General features: G+C 45.7%; 2 protein-coding genes across 11 annotated transcripts in view; one reads left to right on the top strand and one right to left on the bottom strand.

The window, feature by feature from the left end:
- The window catches only part of IFRD2 (interferon related developmental regulator 2), a 24,951-nt gene extending 1,661 nt beyond the window's left edge, over positions 1–23,290 (top strand). The window contains exons 2-15 of one of the 9 annotated variants that reach the window (XR_004312170.1): positions 8,424–8,543; positions 8,630–8,714; positions 8,800–8,942; positions 9,027–9,184; positions 9,342–9,392; positions 9,477–9,655; positions 9,737–9,842; positions 10,181–10,315; positions 10,402–10,530; positions 10,617–10,712; positions 10,836–10,917; positions 12,037–12,257; positions 13,548–13,602; positions 22,775–23,290. Coding sequence is in view for 3 of the 9 variants with exons in the window: in XM_032458462.1 (XP_032314353.1) it covers positions 8,424–8,543; positions 8,630–8,714; positions 8,800–8,942; positions 9,027–9,184; positions 9,342–9,392; positions 9,477–9,655; positions 9,737–9,842; positions 10,181–10,315; positions 10,402–10,530; positions 10,617–10,712; positions 10,836–10,916 (1,283 nt within the window). In the remaining 6 variants the exon portion in view is untranslated. Of the gene's footprint in view, positions 1–8,423; positions 8,544–8,629; positions 8,715–8,799; positions 8,943–9,026; positions 9,185–9,341; positions 9,393–9,476; positions 9,656–9,736; positions 9,843–10,180; positions 10,316–10,401; positions 10,531–10,616; positions 10,713–10,835; positions 11,325–12,036; positions 16,318–22,774 lie in introns of those variants that run through there. The other 8 variants (XR_004312173.1, XR_004312171.1, XR_004312172.1 and 5 more) reach the window with 8 other exon arrangements.
- Positions 10,993–14,582, bottom strand: LSMEM2 (leucine rich single-pass membrane protein 2). 2 transcript variants are annotated; one of them, XM_032458467.1, is made up of 4 exons: positions 14,455–14,582; positions 12,375–12,485; positions 12,089–12,274; positions 10,993–11,967 (listed from the first exon to the last, which is right to left on the bottom strand). In XM_032458467.1, the coding sequence occupies exons 1-4, from the start codon at positions 14,474–14,476 to the stop codon at positions 11,834–11,836; spliced, it is 453 nt and encodes a 150-aa protein (XP_032314358.1). In that variant the 5' UTR covers positions 14,477–14,582; the 3' UTR covers positions 10,993–11,833. The 2 variants fall into 2 exon arrangements, with proteins under 2 accessions (XP_032314358.1, XP_032314357.1); XM_032458466.1 differs by lacking the exon at positions 14,455–14,582 and having other exon boundaries at positions 12,375–12,556.
- Positions 23,291–24,099: the final 809 nt, after the last annotated feature.

Genomic DNA, 24,099 nt, shown 5'->3' on the forward strand with positions numbered 1-24,099 from the left:
ATGAGGGAGAGCATGCCAGGATATGTAAAAAACTGCACAGTTATCTGATTGCTTGATGGTGAGGTAACAGGGTGGTTGTCACGGGGATTTCACTTTATCAGTTCTCAGGTGCCAGTAGGTCTGGAGGCTATGGTGCTCATGATCATCAATTAGTTAACTTCGTCCATTTGGTGGTGGTTTTAGCACCTTAAAACAATTGAGGCAATGTTCATCAAATACCATTATCTAGGTACTTAAGAGAGAAGCTACAGCAGAGAATATGGGGGAGGGGCCTGTCCCAGGAAGGCCTCATAGGGTCCTGCTCCGTTACAAGGGGACATTGAAGAGGGTGGCAACGCTCCAGAAGGACTAGTGCTGGGGGACAAGTTCACTGAGTGGTGACAGCCCCAGATAGGAACCAAGGAAGCCTCAAGAGAGGGGTTCTTGGGTGAGTCCTGAGAAGGTTAAGAGGAGAGCGCCATATAGAGGCCACAAGCTGGGCAAGGGCCTGACATCTGGAGGGGCCATGGCACAGTGGACCAGATGAGGGAAAGTTGGGTCTCTGGTTTGTAGGGTAGTGAGAGAGGAGGTGAGCAGAGGCCAGTGTGTGTGTGTGCGCTGGACTTTGTCTGGCAGGCACAGGGAGTATGTACATAGTTCCTGGAAGTAGGGCCAGCCTGGTGACCAGAACATGTCTGGAGCTCCACTACAGTAGCTGCCCTTGCCAAAGTCAGTCCCTGACCCTGGGCAGAACCCACTCACATAAGTGGTCCAGCTCTGCTGACCCTGAAATTGCCCTGTGTTCACCTGTTTTCAGGGGCTCATGCAGTCAGGGGCCACTCAGCTCTCTGCACTTCCCAGGGTCAGAAGGAGCCTGTGTGTCCATCCACCTGGGGCTGAAGGCCTGGGATGGACCAGGGGGTGCTCAGAAGCCAGTATGCTTGAAGCCTGGGGCACCCACCTGCATCCACTAGGAGCTGGGCCTTTGCCGCCAGGGCTGGTGGGTGACCTGGTGAGCTTGTTGGTCCACAGAAGAGCCATTAGTAGTCACTTGTTTAGTCATTACCTTCACTTGCCTTGCCCCAAAGAGGTCTTCTTTGCAGATGGAGAAATTGAGGCTTTGAAGACTAGGAACCTGACCTGTTTACACTCCTGTTAGGATGTGTAGCTGGGATTTGAACCCTGAGTCTGTTTGACTGTTTTAAGTCCCCGACCCTTGCCCTGGCCATTTTGGGGCATCCAAAGGCTCCTCCAGGATCTGCCTGGATATGCCCCCACCCTAGGCTGGGCTGCTGGCCTAAGTGGGGCCTATGCAGCCCCCTCTCCCTTGGCCCAGTATCCTAGGTATCCTTAAAGCAGTCCGGTCAAGATGGCAGAGTAATAGGACATAGGTCATATGGCAGCTATGCTACCTTAAAAAGTTGCATGTGAATTAATTTTAGTTCACATGAAACTTTTCAAACCTTGAGGCTTCCTTATCTGATGATTTTCCATATGTGGTATTTGAAAACCAGGAGCAACCAGAGTCCTAGCTAAGTGATTTTAATTTCTGGGAGCAGCAAGTACTGCTTTTGGTGGAATATTCATCCCTTAAATCCACCCTCCTGTTAAAAATCATTTCCACACTGTGTGTTCATAGTTCTGTATGGCATGTTCCATTTCATTTCATCGTTGACTTCTTGTGCCAGTGTTCAGTGACTGATTTCTTTGTAGCCGAGAACTTGATTATCAGCATCCTCTTTTATAGCTTCTTAAGTCTCTTAAAGAATAAAGTTGATTCATATGGACCTGCTAAAATAGTATTTTCTGGATGTAAGGTAAGGTGAGTATTTAAGATGAATGAAACTTTCGTGTTGGAGTCGGTTGAAGTGAGAAATTAACTCTTTAAATACTGCTTCTTTAAGAAGGCATTTTATGAAAAATTTTGTGTGTCTTTTGTTTTTAGCTTACTGTATTTTTTTCTAGTTTGTTGATAGAGAAAACCAGTATATAGTATTCCTCTTGCTGTCTTCCAGTGGTAGTTTAAACACAGATTTATTCCCCCTCAGGTGATCGGTTTGCTGTGTTAGATTTTTGTTTTCTTTTAAAATAACTCTTATTGAAGTATAAAATATATATAAAGTATACATAATGTGAACATTTTTACACATGTACACACCTAACCCAGATAAAACCACCACCTAGATAACAAATTAGAACATTTATATAATTTCACTTCTAAAAAATAGACTTTATTTTTTAGTACAGTGTTAGGTTCGTAGCAAAATTGAATGGGAAGTACAGATTTCCCATATACCCGTTGCTCCCACCCATACATATCAGCATTCCACAGCAGAGGTACATTTGTTAACAGTTGGTGAGCCTACATTGACATGTCATTACCACCCAAAGTCTGTAGTTTATGCTAGGGTTCACTCTTTGTGTTGTATGTTACGAGTTTTGCCAAATGTATAATGGCTCCACCATTATAGTATCATACAGAATAGTTTCGCTGTTCAAAAAATTCTCTGTGCTTCTATTCATCCCTTCCTCTTCCCCAACCCCTAGCAATCACGAATCTTTACTGTTGCCATAGTTTTGCCTTTGCTAGATTGTCATGTAGTTAGAATCATACAGTATGTAGCCTTTTAGATTGGCTACTTTTACTAAGTAATACACATTTAAGGTCTTTTCCTGTCTTTACAGGGCTTGATAGCTCATTTCTTTTTACTGCTCAATAATATTACATTGTCTGCATATACCACAGTTTGTTTATCCATTCACTTATTGAAGGACATCTTGGTTACTTCCAAGTGTTGACAATTATCAATAAAGCTACTATAAATCTCCATGTAATATAATTTTTAAAAATTAAAAAAAATTTTGTACAATTTATGTTTATTTATTTTGGGGGGCATAATTAGGTTTATTTATTTATTTTTAATGGAGGTACTGGAGATTGAACCCAGGACCTTCTGCATGCTGAGCAAGTGGTCTGCCACTGAGCTGTACCCTCCACCCCCTTAATATAATTTGTTTTTTATACAAAATGTATCTTGATGCTAGTGTTTTTCTAGAATGAAAGCTCACTCTTTTTAAAGAAGAGTAATACGGCATTTAATATTTGTCATGAATTCAGACAGATGTTTAGATTCAGAAACTGTTATAAAGTGGGCCAGATAAAGCTTTTCCTTTTTCTGCTTTAGCTTTGATCTGATTAACTTCTCTGTGCTTTAGTTTCCTCATCTTTTAAATGTAGACAACTTTTCCTTTCCTCCCTCTAAGCTTTGCACCCTGGCATGATACCTGGGAAATTGGGCTTTAAGTAGGTAATTATTTTACATGGGAAAGTGTAAGCTGTGCTGTGAATAAGCCTTATTGCTGTATTGGGGTCCTTACTGAAATACTGGCCCTGTGGGCTGCTGAATGTCTACATCTTAGCGTTCTTTGTAAAACTTCTTGATGGTAAATATCCTTATCAAGAATCTGATGGTGGTGTGGGAAGGGATAACTTGGGAGTTTGAGATTTGGAGATACTAATATATATAAAATACATAAACAAGTTCATACTATATAGCACAGGGAACTATATTCAGTATCTTGTAATTTATGATGAAAAAGAATCTGAAAACTACATGTATGTTTGTGTATGACTGAAGCATTATGCTGTACACCAGAAATTGACAATACACTGTAAACTCACTGTACTTCAATGGAAATATATACATATAAAAAAAGAATATGAAAAGGAATATATATATACACATATATATGTATAACTGAATCATGCTGTATGCCACAATTAACACAGCATTGTAAACTGACTATACTTGAATCAAATAAAAAATATAAACAATGCAAAAAAAATCTGAGGGTGGATAAGAAAAGTCTTATATCATGAGTTACTTTTGGGTAAATGCACTTAGAGGTAAAAAAAAAATCAAAAACACTTTCCTTTAAAGATTTTATTTTTTCAAGTATAAGACTATAGTTAAGGTCATACCCATTGAACATAGCAGGTTACTTTTTATTTTAATTCCAGTGTGATCAATTGATTAACTGAAGTACAGTCAGTTACAATGTGTCAGTTTCTTGTGTAGAGCACAATATCCAAGTCATGCGTATACATACATACATTCACCTTCATATTCTATTTCATTAAATGTTATTATGACATACTAAATATAGTACCCTGTGCTATAAACAAGAAACTTCCTTTGTTTTTTTTAATCTATTTTTATGTATAGTGGCTAACATTTGCAAATCTAAAACTCCCAAATTTATCCCTTCCCATCCCCTTTGCCTGGTAACCATAAGATTGTTTACAGTGTCTGCGAGTCTGTTTCTATTTTGTAGTTTAGTTCAATAGTGTCCTCTTTTATTCTTCTTTTAGATTCCACCTATGAGTGATGGCACACGGTGATTTCCTTCCCCTTTTCTCCTGTTTCACTTAGAATGACCATCCCTAGGTCCATTCACATTGCTGCAAATGGCATTATTTCACTCCTTTTAATGGCTGAGTAGTATTCCATGGTATAAATATACCATAGCTTTTTATGGAGTCACCTGTCGAGGGACATTTCAGTTGCTGTCCTGTCTGGCCTATTGTATACAGTGCTGCTGTGAACATTGGGGTGCATGTATCTTTTGGAATTAGAGTTCCCTCTGGATGTACCCCTCAGATATATATGCCCATGCGTCAGACTGCTGGATGATGTGTTAAGTCTGTTTTTTTGTTTTTGTTTTTGTTTTTGTTTTGAGGAGTCTTCATACTCGTTTCCTTAACAGCTGCAGCAAACTACGTTCTCATCAACAGTGTAGGTGGGAGGGTTCCCTTTTCTGCACACCCCCTCCAGCATATGTCATTTGTAGACTTTCAAATGATGGCCATTCTGACTGGTGTGAGTTTTGATTTGCATTTGTGGGGTTTTGATTTGCATTTCTCTAATAGTGATGTGAAACATCTTTTCATGTGCTTGTTGGCCATCTGTATGTCTTCTTTGGAGAGATGTCTATTTAGGTCTTTTGCACATTTTTTGATAGGGTTGCTTTTTTTTTTTCTTTTCAAGGTGTATGAGCTGTTTGTGTATTTCTGAAATTGGTTCCTTGTCAGTCACATCATTTGCAAAGATTTTCTCCCATTGTGTAGGTTTTCTGTTCGTTTTGTTGATGGAATCGTTAGCTGTGGAAAAGCTTTGCAGTTTCATTAGATCCCATATGTTTATTTTTGCTTTTATTTCGATTACCGCGGGAGCTGTTCCCAAAAATATGTTGCTTGAGGGGGTTATCGCTCAAGTGTTAGGGGCATGCTTAGCATGCATGAGGTTCTGGGTTCAATCCCCAGTACCTCCATTAAAAATAAGTAAATAGGCAAATAAATAAATAAGTAAATAAATAAATAATCTTAATGATCTCTGCCGCCCCACCAAAACAAAGAAACCAAATATATATATATTTCTGTGATTTATGTCCCAGAGTGCTCTGCCTGTGTTTTCCTTTCGATACTTTTTCAAGTATCTGGTCTTACATTCAAGTCTTTAGTCCATTTTGAGTTTCTTTTTTGTAGAATGTTCTGATTTCAGGCTGTCACAGGTAGTTGTTCAGTTTTCCCAGCACCGCTTAATCACCCTGCCCCTTTTCCTGGGAGGGGGGCTCGGGCTCTCGGCCCCCTCGTGGGCCCCTCTGTGTCGTGGGCTCCATGACTGGACCAGGTTCCTGGGCCCTTGGCGGGGCCCAGCCAGGCCCAGGTCCTCCTCGGCTCCTCGCCCCTCCGCCTCTCCAGGTACTTCACCCGGGCCTCTGGTCTCCCATCTGCTCCCCTGCGCACCTCCAGCGGCCTCGTCCGTGGTTCCTGCTCATTCTGTCCACTTTCGCTTCCTGTAGCTGAGGCCAGTCCTAAATATTTAGGAGTTTTTTATGTCTTTCTGTTTTGATGCTTTCCTCATTATGAACATTTCCTTCTTATTTCTAGTAATACTTACTGCTATGTGAATACTTCTCAATGCCCACCGTGTAAATTCTCATGTGGGAATTTCCTTTGAGGAGTCATCGAGGTGCAGGCAGAAGCTGGGCTTCTGCTTGAACTGGGGTGCGTGTGTCCTTGGATCAGGAAGTGACATTTTCTGCAGTTTCTTCTCTACCTTAGAAGTCACTGAAACCCAAGTAAACATACTGGTTTCCAGATGAACATATTGTATTACTTTTAAAATTAGTTTCTGAATATTTCATTTTCTCCTCCACGTTAAGTTTATGCCAATTAATTTGAGGAACATATTTTACAACCACCACAAGGGAAAGTATTATTAATCCTGAAAGTAACATTCTGGTAAGAAAGAGTATGACATAGATTTATTTGAATTAGTTGTTTATCTCCATTGTTTCTTTTAACTAAAAATACATTTTAACTGAAGATACATTTTAAGTGGACAAAGTTATGATCACCGAAATATTTTTAAAAATCGTATTTTGGGCTTTTATTGAAGTATAGCTGATTTACAGTGTATTAATTTCTGGTATATAGCATGGTGATTCATTCATCCATATATACACCCATATTTTTTCCTTATAGGTTATTACAAGGTATTGAATATCCTGTACTATATCATAGAACCTTGTTGTTTATCTGTTTTATACATAATAGTTAGAAGTTTGGGAGCATCAAATACAAATTTACCCCTCCCCAGTTATCTTTTTTATATTTTTCTCATTATACACATCCATGAATATTCTCTTAAATAATTTTGATAGAAATTTAAATGCCATTCTAAAATCTATTTTATTTCATTGTACTTTAAATAGTTTATATTTTCACAACTTTTATTATTCTTTAAAATCTTATGTTTTATTTCATCAAGTTGACTTGTAACTAACTATGGCTTCCACAGAATAGAATCACATCCTGAGTTGATCTCCCAATGTCTTCATTCACACAACATGCACGTCTGGAAAAGCTGGTGTCCCAGAATGTCATTTGTCCTCAGAGTAGGTTGTCAGAATAGTCTTTTTGGTCGGCTAACTCTCCTATGTTAAAAGACTCCACCCTGACCTGGTCAGGTCCAGCTTGCGTGACACCACCATCCCATCCCATTGTGGGAGGAGGTCACCCTCCTGTCCCCTGAAGCCTGCCATCCCTCCCCACAGTGTTCTTAGCCGCAGGGAGAGCAGCCGGGTGAGTCCCTCACTTCACTTCTGGGGAAGCTCTTTTTCTCATTTTCTCCTTCAAAACCTTTTTTTTTTCCCTTTCCTTCTAGTTGCGTATTCTCTGTCATCTTTCTCAGGCATTGTCTTCCTTGCTCTTTTTCTCAACATTTCCTAATAACCCATGTCTGTTTTTATTCTCTCATACTTTTTTTTGTCCTACTAAGTCTCTGTATTTTCCTCTTTTTTCAAAGGCCCTTTACTCTCAAAACGTTAGAAAGCATTCCACCTCTGTTCTCTGACCTGTGTATTCTCACTGTCCTAGTCTTTCTGAGGGGCGATTCCATTGTGTACATACATACCTCAGCTTATATCCAGTACATATATATCCAGTCATCTGTCGATGGACATTAGGTCCTTTCCGTGTCTTGGCTATTTAAATAGTGCTGCTGTGAACGTTGGGGTGTGTCTTTTTGAATTATATTTTTCTCTGGATATATGCCCAGGAGTGGGATTGCTGGATCATAAGGTAAGTCTATTCTGCCGATATTTTAAATGGGTTCTTTGTTTGCCTTTTAACTGAAGTAGAGCTGATTTAAAATGTTGTATTAGTTTGTGGTGTACAGCATGGATAGACTGGGAGGGCATGATGCTGAGGGAAATAAGTTAGACAGAGAAAGACAAATACTGTAAGATACTACTTACATGTGGAATCTAAAAAATATAACAAACTAGTGAACGTAACAGAAAAGAAACAGACTCACAGATGTAGAGAAGGAACTAGGGTTACCAGTGAGGAGGGGGCATAGGGGCAAGATAGAGGTAGAGGATTTAGAAGTACAAACTATCAGGTATAAAATAAGCTACAAGGACGTATTATTGTAAAACATGGGGGAATATAGCCAATATTTGATACTAAGTATAAATATAGTATAACCTTTTAAAATGGTGAATCACTAAATTGTGTATCTGTTATATAATACTGTATATCAACTATACTTCAATTTTAAAAACATGATATTATCAAGTAAATATATAAATAACCTCTTAAGAAAAAAAAAGCAGGCTCTAGTCTCAGGGAGGCACTGCTCACCAAGCCTGCCAGGTCATCCTCATTTGGCCCTGATGCCTGACTCTCCCCAGAAGTAGACTTTGCTCCCTTTCTCCTGTTTCCTGGCTCACGGTGCCCAGCATCAGCCTCTGTGCCTCCCACTTCAGCCTTGGGAGGGGCAGCATTCTGTCTTGTGGGGTCATGAGCCTGGGTGAGGTAACCCCAGCCATCACTCATTAATGAAGGCAGGCCAAGTGTCCCGTTCCACCCTCCACAGGTGCCCGGAGCAATACCCAGGCTGAGTCAGGCTCCAGCGAGGATGAGGCAGCCAGTGAGGCCCGCAGCAACACCAGTGAATGCCCCAGCCTCGTTAGCACCGCAGCAGAGGAAAGCCTTGGTGAGACTGGGTGGGCGTTTGGTCGGGACTCCGTGGGGGCTCGGCGGGCTAGGGCAGGAAGCAGGGATGACCAGCTGGCCTTGCAGGGGGGGATGCCGTGGATGAGCAGGGTCAGCAGGAAGACCTTGAGGAGAAGTTGAAGGAGTATGTGGACTGCCTCACAGACAAGAGGTACCCCTGACTGCCAACCAGCCCCTTCCCCCATGTCCCTGCTCAGCCTATGCCAAATGTGACCTGGGTAGGGTTGGCCCACGAGACCTCCTTTATCCGTCAGTTTCAAGACCCGGCAGAGTGCTCTTGAGAGCCTGCGCCTGGCCCTGGCGGCCCACCTACTCCCCGACTTCGTGCTGGAGCGCCGCCTCACACTGGCCGATGCCTTGGAAAAGTGCCTCAAGAAAGGTTGGGCCTGGGGGTGCACAGGGGGCCTGAACTGGCTGGGTGCTGACCCCTGCTGCATGGACTGACTGGAAGGCATCCCTGCAGGGAAGGATGAGGAACAGGCCCTGGCTGCTGCCATACTAGGCCTGCTGTGTGTGCAGCTGGGCCCTGGACCCAAGGGTGAGGAGTTATTCCACAGCCTGCAACCCCTGCTGGTCTCTGTGCTCAGTGATGGCACAGCTAGTCCTGCTGCCCGGCTCCACGTGAGTGTTCCATGCCCTGTGACATACTTCCTTTGCCTAATCCCCAAGCAGAGAGGTGGGTCCCACCGGCCTCCAGGTTCCCCTCCTCTGAAGGTGAGCCCCGTGGCTGGGAACTCAGGCTCACCCTCTGACCACGGCCTGGCTCTCCTCCCAACAGTGTGCTTCTGCTCTTGGCTTGGGCTGCTACGTAGCTGCTGGCGATATACAGGTAAGTAGCCTGCAGGTACAGGCAGCAGAGCACCAAGACCCTAGCTTGGCCCTGAGCCACTCCCCTGCCTCCCTGTGCCTCTAGGACTTGGTCTCTTGCCTCACCTGCTTGGAAGGTGTTTTCAGCCGTTTCTGTGGTGTGGGTGGCCCCACAGCCCCTGTGGTCCCTGTCAGCCTGCATGGCCTGCTCTGTGCTGCCCTGCAGGCCTGGGCATTGCTCCTCACCATCTGCCCCAGCACCCACATCCGCCACATCCTGGACAGGTAGGGGTGACTGCCCACTGGGAGTGGGAGGGGAAGGGTAAAGAGACTTCCAACCCACACCTCAGCCTGCCCCTTCCCTAGGCAGCTGCCTCGGCTGCCCCAGCTCTTGTCCAGTGAAAGCGTGAACCTGCGGATCGCTGCTGGCGAGACCATCGCACTGCTCTTTGAACTCACCCGGGACCTAGAGGTGCGAGAGATGCGACGGGGTGTCAGGGTGGGGAGGGTGCCTGCTGTGACACCACCTGCCCATCTCAGGCTGGGTGCAGGGGATGCCACAGAAAACAAGGTCATTATGCAGGGCAAGTAGCCCTGACACAGACTCAGATGCCAGGTGCTGAGATGGCGCCCCTGAGCAGGGGTGTCCAGCCCAGGCAGGGGCCAAGAAGGGATTCAGGGGGGCCAGGCAGACAAGAAAATGACTTCCTCAGTGAAAGGAGGGTCTGAACCATCCCCTTCCCCCCACCATGTGGAGAGCCAGTAGGGCTCAGGCTTCTGCTCACACAGCCTCCATCGCTCCCACTGCAGGACTTTATTTACCAGGACATGGAAGCCCTCTGCAGTGCGCTGCGCACTCTGGCCACTGACAGCAACAAGTACCGAGCCAAGGCTGACCGCCGGCGTCAGCGCTCTACCTTCCGTGCAGTGCTGCGCTTTGTTGAGGTGCGTGTGAGGACCAGCGCGTCCTAGCGAGTGTATCCCCGGGCCCAGCCGCCAAGGCCAGTCCCATGGGCCCCTCTATCCTGCAGGGCGGCGAGTGTGAGGAGGAGACAGTCCGCTTTGGGCTCGAGGTGCTCTATGTGGACAGCTGGGCTCGGCGCCGGATCTACGCCGCCTTCAAGGATGTGCTGGGTTCCGGCCTGCACCATCACCTCCAGGTGGGGAGGTGGACAGGGACAGGGCACCCAGCTCGGCTGCTTCAGACTGCTCTGAGCTCACTGCCCTCACTGTTCTTTGCCCTCAGAACAATGAGCTACTCCGTGACATCTTTGGCCTGGGTCCTGTGCTGGTGCTGGATGCCACTGCCCTGAAGGCCTGCAAGATTTCACGTTTTGAGAAGGTCTGTACCCTTGGGCACCTTTGTCTTACCTCGGTTCCCGCCGCCTGGGGTTCTGCAGGGGGTGGAGAAGCCCTGGGCCGCCTCCTTCCTCTTCAACTCACTGGATCCTTGCCCCCACTCCAGCACCTGTACAACGCTGCTGCCTTCAAAGCTCGGACCAAGGCGCGCAGCCGTGTGCGGGACAAGCGGGCAGACATCCTGTGAGGTGGGACCAGCTCAAGAGGAGATTGTCCACATCCTTGCCCATATTTTTAACAGAAGACAGTGCAACCCCTGGATCTTGCCAGGAATTGTCGCTTTATTTTTTTAATGACAAAACCAAAAAACAGACATGGGGGTGGGTGGCTGGAGGCCAGGTTGCTTGGGATCCTGGCACTTTGCCCCTGCACTCTGCCCTGTGGCCTCTTCCTGCCCTGTCTCAGGGCTGTGGGGCAGGAAGAAAAGGGCTGTTTATTACTTTCTCAGGCCTTGCTGCCCTGGGATGAGCCACTTCCTGGGGGTGGGGGTGGTATTTGGACAGATGCCACTACAACAGGTGGGGAGGAATGGATTTATGTGCTAATTTTTAAAAGATTATTAGATATAATTAATTAAACAGAATGCTCAGCCTTCTGTGGCCCTGGCTTCTGGGTATTTCTGCCTGTACTCACTCCCTCCCTCTCCACCATCACAGGCTTGGGACCAACCGGGCCTCCCCGTCTCACCTTTGCCCTCCAAGATAGTCTCTTCCCAGGTGGCCAGCCTGTCTTTTGAGAGCTGAGGCTGGACCCCCACTGGGAGGCCTGGCAAAGTTTAGGTGATGGGGGTAGGCAGCTATTTCTAGGCTTCTGAACCTGTTATCTGGGGGAGGCCAGAGGGTGCTGACAGGCCACAAGAGGAGCCAGGAGGCTGGTGTCGCTTCCTCTGACCTTGGGCCACCCAAAGTAGGGCCTTGGCACCAGAAGTCTTGACTGGGCCTAGGCTGAGAAGCCGAGGCAGGCAGCTGTAGGGTCAGACCGGGCTCTTGTACAAAAACCTCACCAAGGAAGTAGTGTAAAGCAGCAGTGGGAGAGGAGAAACCTACGAACAGCCACTTTATTCCCCCCTGCACGTACCCCCAGGCCCCAGGCCCAAGTGGCATCTCAGCTGGGTGCTCGAGCCTCACTGGAGTTGAGCCTTCGCAGCTGGCTGAGGCTGGCTAGCCGGAGTTTGAGTAGCGTCTCCTCCTGTGTACGGAGTGTGTGCGCCAGCACACGTAGGGATTCACTCTGCAGCACTGTAGGACAGGTGGGAACGGGGGTGATTATCAGACCACGTGCTAACCCACGACTCCCCACCCACCCAGCCCTTCACTGCCTCAACCTCTTGGTCCCGCTGGCTTCCTGCACCCTCCCTACCACTAAGGTAGACAGCCAGGACGGCGAGTGCCAGGCAGGTGAGCACCAGCAGCGCGAGCAGCAGCAGAAAGGCCCCTCGGCTGTGCACAGAGCTGCAGCTGGTCTGCGTGCACAGTGATGGCGGCAGGATGCCCAGCAGCTCATCCCATGGCTGCGCCTCCTCGGCCAGGTAGGGGCACAGTGAACCTGCAGGACAAATGGGGCATCAGGAGGAAGAGGGCGGTAGGCACATCTGCTTTCCTCCCTTCTCCCATCCACTGGTCCCACCCGCCCCGGCCCCCCTCACCTCCACTGTGTAGGTCACTGATAGAGTCCACCTGGTGCAGGCACACCTCCTGCACGTGGTTGCGGGCCAGTGGTGCCCTGCTCCTTGGGCTGACTGTCGGTGCCACGGTGTCTGCGGGGGCAGCGCAGGGCTGATTCAGCCAGCAGGTCATCTCCTCCCTTCTAGATGGCCTCCAGCAGCAGCAGGGGCTCAGAAAAGGTGGGGACAGGACAAAGGGGCATTTGGCTCCTAATCCCCTAAAACCAACTCAGGAAAGACCTTAGATTTGGAGCCAAGACGACCCCAGAGCCCCATAGGCCTGTTTCACCCACAGTAGCAGGAGGTGCAGTTGACTTGCTCAGGTTTGTTCCCTTCCAAACACCTCAAGGACTTTCAGGCATTCCTCTCTGCCTGTTCATTTCTAGAGAACAGTTTATCTGCCTTAGAGAACTAAACCCACAGCACATGAAACTCATTCCTGCCTCTTCTACTATCAGTTTTCCCTGCAGACCCTGTGCCTGGGGCCCTCTCATCCTCAGCAGAAGCAGCCCCACCTTTAATATACTCAGCATGATTTCTGCTGCCTGGGCATTTTGGTGGTTTCCAGTTCCCTTCTGAAATTAATAACCCCTATAAAAGGACATGCATCATTGAGTTTGACCGTTTTTCCCCCAATAGTTATTTAGGACAGGTTCCCAGAAGTGGAATTACTAGATCAAAGAGCAGGGACTTTTAAGCTATCAAATTGTCCACCAGAATGGCTGTCCACAGCCCCCAAGAAAGTACAACATCGCCGTCAGGCATCTCCACTGGGGGAAAAAAAAGTATATACATAAGCGTACACATAGATATTTGCTAAGTTTTAGGGAGATAAGGCCTTTTTGACCAATTTTTGTTAGGTGCCTTTGCTTTGGGAGCCCGACAAGTATGTACGTGGCTTCCTAGGACAGCCTCTGCCCATTTAATCATTGGGGGTCTTTGTACTTCTCTTATGATTTTAATCGCTTATTTCTTGGACCCACTGAAGGATTTTGTAGTTTCTAAAATTTTTTTCTTCTGATTTTTTTTTTAAATCCCAGCCCCTTATAATCTCCAGATACCTAGCTGGACGCTAGATGACAAAGTAGGGGGCACTGAGGGGACACCTCCTGATGGGGCAAGGGTGACTGGACTTTCTGGGTCTATCACTTTCAGAACAGTACCTCAACCTTCAGGATTTGCCTGACGCTGGCCCTTGACATGCTCAAAAGTAAGTAAAAACAGATGCTGTCGTTCTGTTTGGGTGCTGGTGGGTTGAGGGTTGTATTAAATTCCCCATTTGCACGTGGCTGTGCTTTTCCCACGCTGTAAATTGAGCTTGGATTCTGTCTGTTACCAAGAAAAACATAGTAAACCATTGTTAAGACACCCCTACCTCTGGGGCCAGGCCCCTCCCACCCAGAGTCATGTGTTGAAAATGTAATGAGTGGGAATTGACTAGCTGAGCCAAGCTGAACCTTGGAACAGCTGGTCCTGCATCCTGGCCAGCACTGTACCTGAGGCTTCCTAGGTCCCTGCCCTGGCCCCTCTGTACCTCTGTACTTTTTGCATGCAGTGGGGGCAAATAGGAAAATGGCCACCGAAGACTTAACAGTCGGGCCAGACCTAGGGATCCCAACCTTTAGGGAGTAGGGGCCACTCAGGCCCAAGTTGGAGGCCAGAAGCCTATCCACTCCCAGTCCCTGGACAGTGTGCCCAAGTGCTTTCCAAAACCACTGCCTACCCACAATCCCAGTGTCTTCCCTGAAGGAAGAACTGAACTGGTCAGCCTGCCTGACTGACACCCACTTGGGCACAGCCTGTAGTTCACTCCCCTCCAACTGGGAAGCTCCCCCCAGCCCCTCCCTGCTGTCCCCAGCAATAGGAACAGGCCTGAGGTGAGGAGGTGTTCCAGGCATGGTAGGCCCTTCCTCCACACACAGGAAGCAGGTCCCTTTACTTGAGATGGGACACGGGAACTAATGACTAGTCAGTCAAGGAAGTGAAGTCAGTGGGGCAGGGGCCAGGTTTCTCCATGATCCACAGAATTGGGGCCTTACCCTCCCTCACAGGCATTACCTACCTTCTTGGGTCTCCTTGGGCATGGCGAGTGGTGGGCAAGCAGGGGGCCGATGACAGAGCCCAGTTGCAGGACTGGGTGGAGGCAGCAGTGGCTCCTCTGAGAGCCTGGGGAAGGCCTGGCCACCTCCCAGCCTGGGCTGAAAATAGGCCTGAGCTCAGCCCACTGTGCTATATTTAGAGGGGCCAACTCTCAGGCATGAGAAGGGGCGGAGTGACCCACATGGACCCACCTAGACCTGGTGATGGGGCCCAGGGTCTTTCCCAGGGAGCCCTGCCACTCATATATGCAGGGACTTGGTGTCTGCATCCAGACCAGCCTTAGGCTCACCTCCAGCAACGTTCCACAGGGCAGCCAAGACAAAGGAGGCCTGTGCGTCTCCACTCCTCCACCCCCGGAGACCCCTACCCACAGCTGGGTCATCTCTCCTCCAAGCAGATGTGGGACGGGCACCCACCACTGTGTGATCTGCTGGCATCAGGTGTGACAGACAACTAGAGTCCAGTGCCACGAAGGCTCTGAGAGCCCCAAAATGGGGGAAAAAGACACTCCCAATGCATGCAGGCACCCAGGCTGGTCGATGGAGGAACACAGGTTGAAGGCTGGTACTTCTGTTACTAAGCTTACAACTTTTGCCCCCTTTCAGACCTCAGTTTTCTCATCTGTAGAATAGGAAAAGCAGTGGTTCCTCCAGGCACACAGCATGAGACTGGAAATACAACTATGTACAGGTCACATGAGGATGCATGGCACCACTCACCCTTGAGAGGGGAGTGGTCCAGCTTCGGGCCCACTCTGCTGTTGGACCCCTTTGCCCCTTTCCCCCCAGTAGAACAAAACAAGACAGTAGGCTCTACCTCTTAAACATCCTAAATCCACCCCTCCACCGTATCACACTGGCCTCCTTGATACTCCTCAAATTCGGCAAGCTTGTTCCTACCTGGAATGCTCTGCCCTAGAGGTTCCCATGGCTGCCTCCTTGTCATTTAGCTCAAATGTCACCCCCTCAGTGAGGCCGCCCGCTCACATTCTTTTCCACGTTACCCAATTTTATGTTGTTCATTGCATTTAGCCCAGAAATTGTATTATCCAGCATACACAGTTGACACTTGAATAAACAGAGGTTAGGGACCCCTGACCCTCTGCAGCAGAAAAGCCAGATAAAACTTTACAGTTCACCCACCTGTTTTGGCCACAGTTCCTCATCTGTGAATTCAACAAACCCGGGATCCTGCAGTACTGTAATACTAGTTACTGGAAAAAATCCACATGTAAGTGGACCCCGTACAGTTCAAACTGGGGTTGTTCAGGGGTCAACTGTACTTTGCACATCAGTAGCCCTAAAGGTCCTACAGAATCCACTCAGTCACATGGAAACTACCTTAACCCTCACCACAGTACAGCATCCTTAAAAAAATTAAAAACTGAGGCTCTAAGACTTCAAAGAAGGTGTCTCACTAGCAAGATCTAGTGAGACAGGCTGGGACCTGGGACCCTTTGCTGCAGTGCTTACACCTGGACAAATGTCTCCTGGAGCAACAGTCAAAGAAATTATAAGGGACTAAAAATTACTGCACACATGGTTGGAGCAAATTATGAATTAGATACAAAAGACCAAAAACCCAGCTGCTACTTCTGAAGTGTCTGGAACAAAAGCAGGGTGCTACTCATGATCCCTGCACACAGCACCACCAGCGGGGTGGGCAGACCCCCTATGACACCTCTCTGGCCCATGCATCTGCCATTACCCTCATCCTACTGAAGGGACCAGCTCACCCCTCCTCAGGGAGCAAGTAAGGGCATCTTACTTGTTTCTGCTCCTTCCTGCTAGAGCATGAGTCCCAATAAAGCTTTGCCTGAATTTATCGCGAGGCCTCATTTCAATTTCTATTGATTAAAGAGCCCAAGAACCCGGGTCAGCAACTTACCGTGTGGCAACTCCACTGGGACTCCTATGGGGTCTTTTGTCCCCTCCCCAGGAGCACCTCCAGGACCACTGAACACAGCTTCCCCCGGGGTGACAAGCAGCTGGCTGCCTGACCCTCTTGTTTCAGCATCACCACGTTTGCTTCCTGGCCCCTGAGGGCCTCAGGACCCCCAGTCAGGCAACACCTTTCCCCTCCCCACTCTCCCTTCCCTCTTTGTCCTTTTCCCTCTCCTGATACCACTCTACTTTCTCTGTTCTCTCCTCTGTCCTCCCGCATTTCACTGTCCTATCCTCCTGAGAGAGTAGCCGTCGGGAACTACAGCATTACTCCTCTCAGTCTGCGAGACCAGGCTCCCTCTGGCCGGCAACAGCTCACCCTGGATGAGGGGGGGAAAAAGCTTGCTTCATACCGTGCAGACCTCAGTCTCAAGATCTCTAAGAGTGATGGAGATTCAGCTCTTACATTGTATAGTGACTAAAAGATCATCACAATATTCTTACCTTCACTGTCCTGCCACTAAAAAAAGTCCTGTCAGAATGGGCTGAAGTGGCAGATTTCTATATAAACCTGTCGGTTTAAGTCCCACAGATGGATGTATGAGTGGGTACAAACCTCACCTGTGGGTTAGAATTCCACAGATATACAAATGGCTGGTTCCCAGCAAAAGTCACCCAGGCAAGCAGCAGGCAGGGTGCTCCATCACTGGCCCTTACTGACAGCGTGCAGGCTGGTGCCTCAAGAGACACCCACAGGGGTGAGGTGAAACAGCAATCTCTTTCTCCTTTTTTCAGTCTTTTCTGTCCCTCCTCCCTTTACCTTGCTTCTCAAACCTACACCCCTGTCCCTGTCCCTGTCATACTGGAGACTCGTCGTCTCTGTAACTCTGGGGAGGGAGCTCTGTGATCCCCTTTGTCATTACATTAAGTCTCAACTCCATTCAACCCCTGGGATCTCTAGTTGTCTGCCCCAAATTTATATGTGAACATGAAAAACAGCCAAGGAATCCCTAAGGCCCCTCCTCTGGGTTGCATTCTGAACAACTAGGGATAATTTACATGGTTTAAAAAGGAATCAGCTGCTTTTCTTTTGCAACGCGGCCTGGCCCCAGTATACCGTGGGTAACCAGGAGAAGTTGTGACATAATGAATACCTTCATTTTAACACTGTTTTAGAACTGGACCTATTTTGTAAACAGCCACCAAAATGGGGAGAACTCCCATATATAAGTATAGGCCTTTATAAAACTTTATGAAGACTCCAGTCTTAATAACTGAAAACTTCCCTAACTTGGGAAACAGTCACTCAAGTCCAGGAAGTGCAGTTCCACACAGGATCAACCCACAGAGGAAAACACCAAGGCACGCAGTAATCAAATTGACAAACATTAAGAATGAGAAAATATTAAAATCAGCAAGAGAAAAACAACAAATAACGTACAAGGGAACTCCCATAAGGTTATCAGGTGATTTTTCAGCAGAAACTACAGGCCAGAAGGGAGTGGCACAATATATTTAGAGTGATGCAAGGGAAAAAACTTACAACCAGTAATACTCTATCCAGCAAGGCTCTCGTTCAGATTTGATGGAGAAAGCAAAAGCACAGATAAGCAAAAGCTAAAAGAACTTAGTACCACCAAACCAGCTTTACAACAAATGTTAAAAGAACTACTCTAGTCATCAAACCACAAGAAAAATATTAAAAAAAGAAGAGGAAAAAAAAGGCCTACAAAATATTGCTTTGGCAATGCAGGGTCTTTTCAGGTTCCAAATAAATTTTGGAATAGTTTGTTCTAGTTCTATGACAAATGTCATATTACGACAGTGGTTGCACTGGATCTGTAGATTGCTTTGGGTAGTAATGGCCATACTGATACTGTTGATTCTTCCAATCCGAGAGCACAAAATATCTTTCCATTTCTTTCTATCATCTTCAGGTTCCTTCATCAATGTTTTACACTTTTCAGAATATAGGTAACACCTTTAGTTAAGTTTACTTCTAGGTATTTTGTTGTTTTTGATGCAAGGAAAATGTTTACGCCAGTTATAAAATTCTGGTTTTTGAAGTGCAACAACAAAAAAAATTGTGAATGAGCAACTGCAAATGGCAAAGTATCATTTTTATGTGAGTTGTATTCCACTGAGTGTATATGCTATATCTTTTTTACCCATTCATCTGCTGATGTGCACTTGGCATGCTTCCACGGCTTGGATATCATAAATAATATTGCTCTTATGACTGGGACATTGTGCTGTACACCAGAAACTGATGCATTCTAGTTGGCTGTACTTCAATTAAAAATTGATAATACTGCTATTCTTAATAGCAGGGTGTAGGTATCCTTTTGAATTAATGTTTTTGTTTTTCTCCAGTGTTATGCCCAGGAAGAGATGTGTTGAACCATATCATGGTTCATTCTTCTTTGGTTTTTGAGAAGCCTCTATATTGCTTTCTATTGTGGCTGCACGGAATGTACATTCACACCAACAGTATACAAGTGTTCTCTTTTCTCCGCATCTTTGTGAACATCCCTAATTTGTGTTCTTTTTGATGCTGGCCGTTCTGATAAGTGTGAGATGCTATATCATTGTGGTTTTGATTTCCATTACCCTGATATTGGTGATGTTGAGCAGCTTTTCACATTCCTGTGGGCCACCTGCATTTCCTCTTTTGGAAAAATGTGTGTTCAGTTCTGCCCATATTTCAGATGGGTTGTTTGTTTTCTTTTTAAATGAAGCACAGTTAAAATGTTACGTTAGTTTCTACTGTAGAGCATGGATGGACGTAGAGGGCATTGTCTAAAGTGAAATAAGCCTGACAGAGAAAGACATACTGTCATATGTCACTTAAATATGGAATATACAGAAAATACAACAAACTAGTAAATATAACAAAAAAGAAACACGTATAAATGTGGAGAAGGAACTGGTGGTTTCAGAGGGGGAGAGGCAAGACATGGAGGATGAAGAGGAACAAACTATCAGGTGTAAAATGAGCTACAAGGATGTACTGCACAACATGGGAAATATAGCCGCTATTTTCTACTACTGGTGAGTGGAGTTTATCCTTTAAAAATAGTGAATCCCTATCGTGTATACCTGTAACAAACAATATTGTACATCAGCTATACTTGCATGTAAAAAATCAGGACATTCTAAAATGAATACATACATTAATGTTTGTAAAAGAGAAAAAAAAAGTAGAAAACATTGTCCTTTGTGCATGGCTGTGGTCAGATGCTATAGAAAGCACTTTGGCAGTTCCTCCAAAAGTTAAACACTGAAAAAACATTGACTAAGGAAATTAAGGATGACCAAGAAATGGAAAGCTATCCCACGTTCTTGGATTGGAAGAATTAACATTATTAAAATGGCCATATGACCCCAAAGCTATCTACAGATTTCATGCGACCCCTCTCAAATTACCCAGGCCATTTTCCACAGAACCAGAACAACTAATCCTAAAATTTACATGGAATCACAAAAGACCCAGAATTGCCAAAGCAAAACTGAAGAAAAAGAATGAAGCTGGGAGGAATAACCCTCCTAGGCTTCAGACAATACTACAGATCCCCACTAATCAAAACAGCATGGTACTGGTACAAGAACAGACACATGGATCAGTGGAACAGGACAGTGAGCCCAGAAATAAACCCACACACTTTTGGTCAATTAATCTTTGACACAGGAGGCAAGGACATATACTGGACTAAAGACAGTCCCTTCAGCAAATGGGTTTGAGAAAACTGGACAGCTGCATGTAAATGCATGAAGTTACAATACTCCCTCACACCATACCCAAAAATAAACTCAAAATGGCTTAAAGACTGACACCTAACACAAGACACTATAAACCTCTTAGAAGAAAATGTAAGCAAAACATTCTCTGACACAAATCTCAGCAATGTTCTCCTATGGCAGTCTACCCAGGCAGTAGAAAGAAAAGCAAAAATAAATGGGACCTAATTACTTACAAGCTTTCGCACAGCAAAGGAAACCATAAGCAAAGCAAAAAGAAAACCTAGGGAATGAGAGAAAATATTTGCAAAAGATGAGACTGACAAGTGCCTAACATCCAGAATACAGAAACAGCTTGTACAACGTTATCCTAAAAAAAGCAAACCAACAACCAATTCCAAGGCCGAGGACCTAACAATCAATTCGCCAAAGGAGACACACAAATGGCCAACAGGCACATGAAAAAAGCTCAATATCGCTGTCAGAGAAAGCCACATCAAAACCAATCTGAATGGCCATCATTCAAAAGTCCACAAACGACAAATGCTGGAGAGGGTGTGGGGAAAAGGGAACCCTCCTACACTGCTCGGGGGAATGCAGCTTGGTGCAGCCCTTATGGAAAACAGTACAGAGATTCTTCAAAACACTACAAATAGCCTTACCGGATGATCCACCATTTGCGCTCCTGGGCATATATCCAGAGGGAAGTCTAATTTGAAAAGATACATGCACCCCAACGCTCACAGCAGCACTATTTACAATAGCCGAGACGTGTAAACAACCGAAATGTCCGACAGATGACTAGATAAAGAAGCGGCGGCATATTTCTACAGTGGAATACAACTCAGCCATAAAAAAGCACAAAATAACGCCATTTGCAGCAGCATGGATGGACCTGGGGGCTGTCATTCTAAGCAAAGTAAGCCAGAAAGGGAAAGAAAAGTACCACATGATATCACTTATACATGGAATCTAAAACAAAACACAAATGAACTTTACAAAGCAGAAACAGACTCACAAACACAGAAAACAAACTTATGGTTACCAGGGGGTAACAGGGTGGGAAGGGAAAAATTGGGAGTTTGAGACTTGCAGATACTAACTAATATGCATAAAGAAGATTAACAATAAGTGCATACTATAGAGCACAGGGAACCATACTCAGTATCTTGTAGTAACTTACAGTGGAAAGGAATGTGAAAATGAGGGTATGTATGTTCATGTGTGACTGAAGCAGTATGCTGTATGCCAGAAATTGACACAGCATGGTCAACTGACTATACTTCAATACAAATATATATAAATGCTAAAAAAAATTGAATGAACCTATGATCCAGCAGTTCCACTCCTGGGTATATGTCCAAAAGAAGTAAACACAAGGATTCAAACAGATACCTGCACCCCCACAGTTCCACAGCAGCATTACTGACACTAGACAAAAGGTGGAAGCAGTCCAGGTGTCCATCAACGGATGAGTGGACAAAATATGGTGTATGCGCACAATGGAATATGATTCGGCCATAAAAAAGAATGAACTTCTGACCCACGCTACAACATGCATGAACCTCCAAAACATTATGCCAGGTGAAATCGGGCAGATAAAAAAGGACAGATACCGTAAGATTCCACTTCCATGATAGCATGGTTAACATGAGGTATCCAGGAAGAGGTATTCATGCAGAAAGGAAGTAGAATCAAAGTTACCAGGGCCGGGGGGACGGGGGTAGATTACTGCTCAATGAGTACAGAGTTTCTCTTTTGCATGTTGGAAAACTTCTGGAAATAAATATTGGTGATAGCTGTACATCACTGTGAATGTACTTCATGCCACTGAACCATACACTTCCAATGTTTAAAAGGTTAACTTCCATATTATGGACATTTTACCAAATAAAAAAATGCAAGTATGAAAAATTTTTTAAATAAAATAAGCCCCAAGTATGTACTGTACAACATGGGGAATATAGCCAACATTTTATAACTATAAATGGAGTATAACCTTTAATAATTGTGAATCACTATGTTGTATACCTCTAACATGTATTACTGTACATTAACTATACTTCAATTTAAAAAATATTATAAAATACATATATAAATAAATTTACGAAAACGCAAAAAAAAAAAGAGGGATTTTTATTCTAACAGGACCACTCCAGCTCACCACCGAACCTGGAAAGCACTAGGAATGATCTTATCTGGGCAGGGCTGGCCACAGGACTGGCAGCTCCAAGGGGGAGATTTACATACCATGAAGCAACACAGAAATCTCACCAGACAGCTTGGTTATAGGATAAAGCAGACAGGTCAAGCCTTAACGGGACTTAAGACCTCTCTTTTTTCTTTGGCTAACATAGTTTTGGATGATCGTCTAGCTCTTGATTTCCTTCTGGCAGAATATTGCATAATTTGTGAGATAACTAATTACTTCCTGCTACACCTGAAGCAATGCAACAGGACAGATAAAGTTAATATTAAAGAAATATACCCTCAAGAGGAATGGCTTCACAATTTTGGCAGAAGCGATATCACCTCCACTGTCTGGTCAACAGTTAGGGAAGCCCTCCCAGAATAACCTGGTTCCTTCCTTTTCTGTGCCCTTTAGTTGCTATTACTGTTCTTCTCCTTTTTGGCCCTTATCTGTTTAAACTTTTGGTTAAGTTTGTGTCTTCCAGGCTCCAACAGCTGCAAGTAACTCTCACAATGGTGTTGCCAGAGCCGCTCCAGGTCCTTGCTCACAACCCTCCAACCCTACTTTTAGCAGCAGTGTCCTTGCTCAACACCTGCCAACACCCCCTTCCTTTAGCAGCAGTGAACATCATCTTTAAATTAAAGGATCCAGTGACAAGAAAGGAAGCTACACACACACCCCTGCCCCCAGATGGAACCAGCTGGGACCAAGATGTCAATGAATCTGACCTCCAAAAGACTGAGTCTCATTACATGATTTCACTATATATTTGCATATTAAATGACACACCTACTGGCGGCCAAGACTGGATATTAAGGACCAAAAAAGGACAAAACGGGGTTGCACTGCACTTGCTGGAAAAAGCCCTGCCCCTTCCCCAGGAAACTTAGTTCATACGCCTCCCCATCATTAGCCTCAGTCCTCCATTTGTCTTTACTCTTTAAATTAAATCACTCTGCCAGGTGGGTGAGAAGTTGATCTGTGAACTTAGTTTCCTCTTCTCCATTCTTTAGCCATTGAATAAAGGTTGTGATGTGCTGATCTCACCTTCGGTTTCAAACCCCAACAAAGAACCCTCCCCATCTGAGGCAGAGAGCCCCGGCCAGGCTAGGGCCCAAGCAGAGTTCATACAATTTAATTCAGTAACAACAGCTCAAGGACATCAACCCATTCCAGTGGAGGGTATAGCCCATGCCTCTACAGGTCCTTAAAACAGGGAGGGACTTCTACACCTCTAGCGTAGTCTAGGGTCTGCAACCCTTTGCCAGCAGGGAGAAGTTTCAGAAAAACAGACTTTCAGCTACTAAACCCTTAAGAATAAGGGGTGTAGAATCCCTTGGGAGAATAGGACTAGCTGGGACCTGGGACCCTTTGCTCCAGTGTTTGCACCTGGAGAAACATCTTGAGCAACAGAATGCAAAGAAACTATAAAGGACTAAAAATAACTGCACACACGCACACTTGGGGCAGGAGCAAATTATGAACCAGATACAAAAAGACCAAAAACCGGACTGCCACTTCTGAGGTGTCTGGAGCAAAAGCAGGGTACTATCCATGATCCCTGCACACAGCACCACCAGGGGAGTGGGCAGAGCGCTTAAGCCACCCCTATGGCCCACCCATGGACTGGCTCCTACCCTCACCCCATTTAAGTGAACAGCTGGCCCTCCCCTGAGCCAGGGAGCAAGGGCACCTGTTGCTTGTTTTCACTCCCTCCTGCTGCAGTAGAAATCCCAATAAAGCCTTGCTGAATTTCTCGTCAGGCCTTTCAACTTCTATTGATTAAAGAGTCCAG

The sequence above is a fragment of the Camelus ferus genome, chromosome 17 (assembly GCF_009834535.1).
Source record: "Camelus ferus isolate YT-003-E chromosome 17, BCGSAC_Cfer_1.0, whole genome shotgun sequence".
Classification (NCBI taxonomy): domain Eukaryota; kingdom Metazoa; phylum Chordata; class Mammalia; order Artiodactyla; family Camelidae; genus Camelus; species Camelus ferus.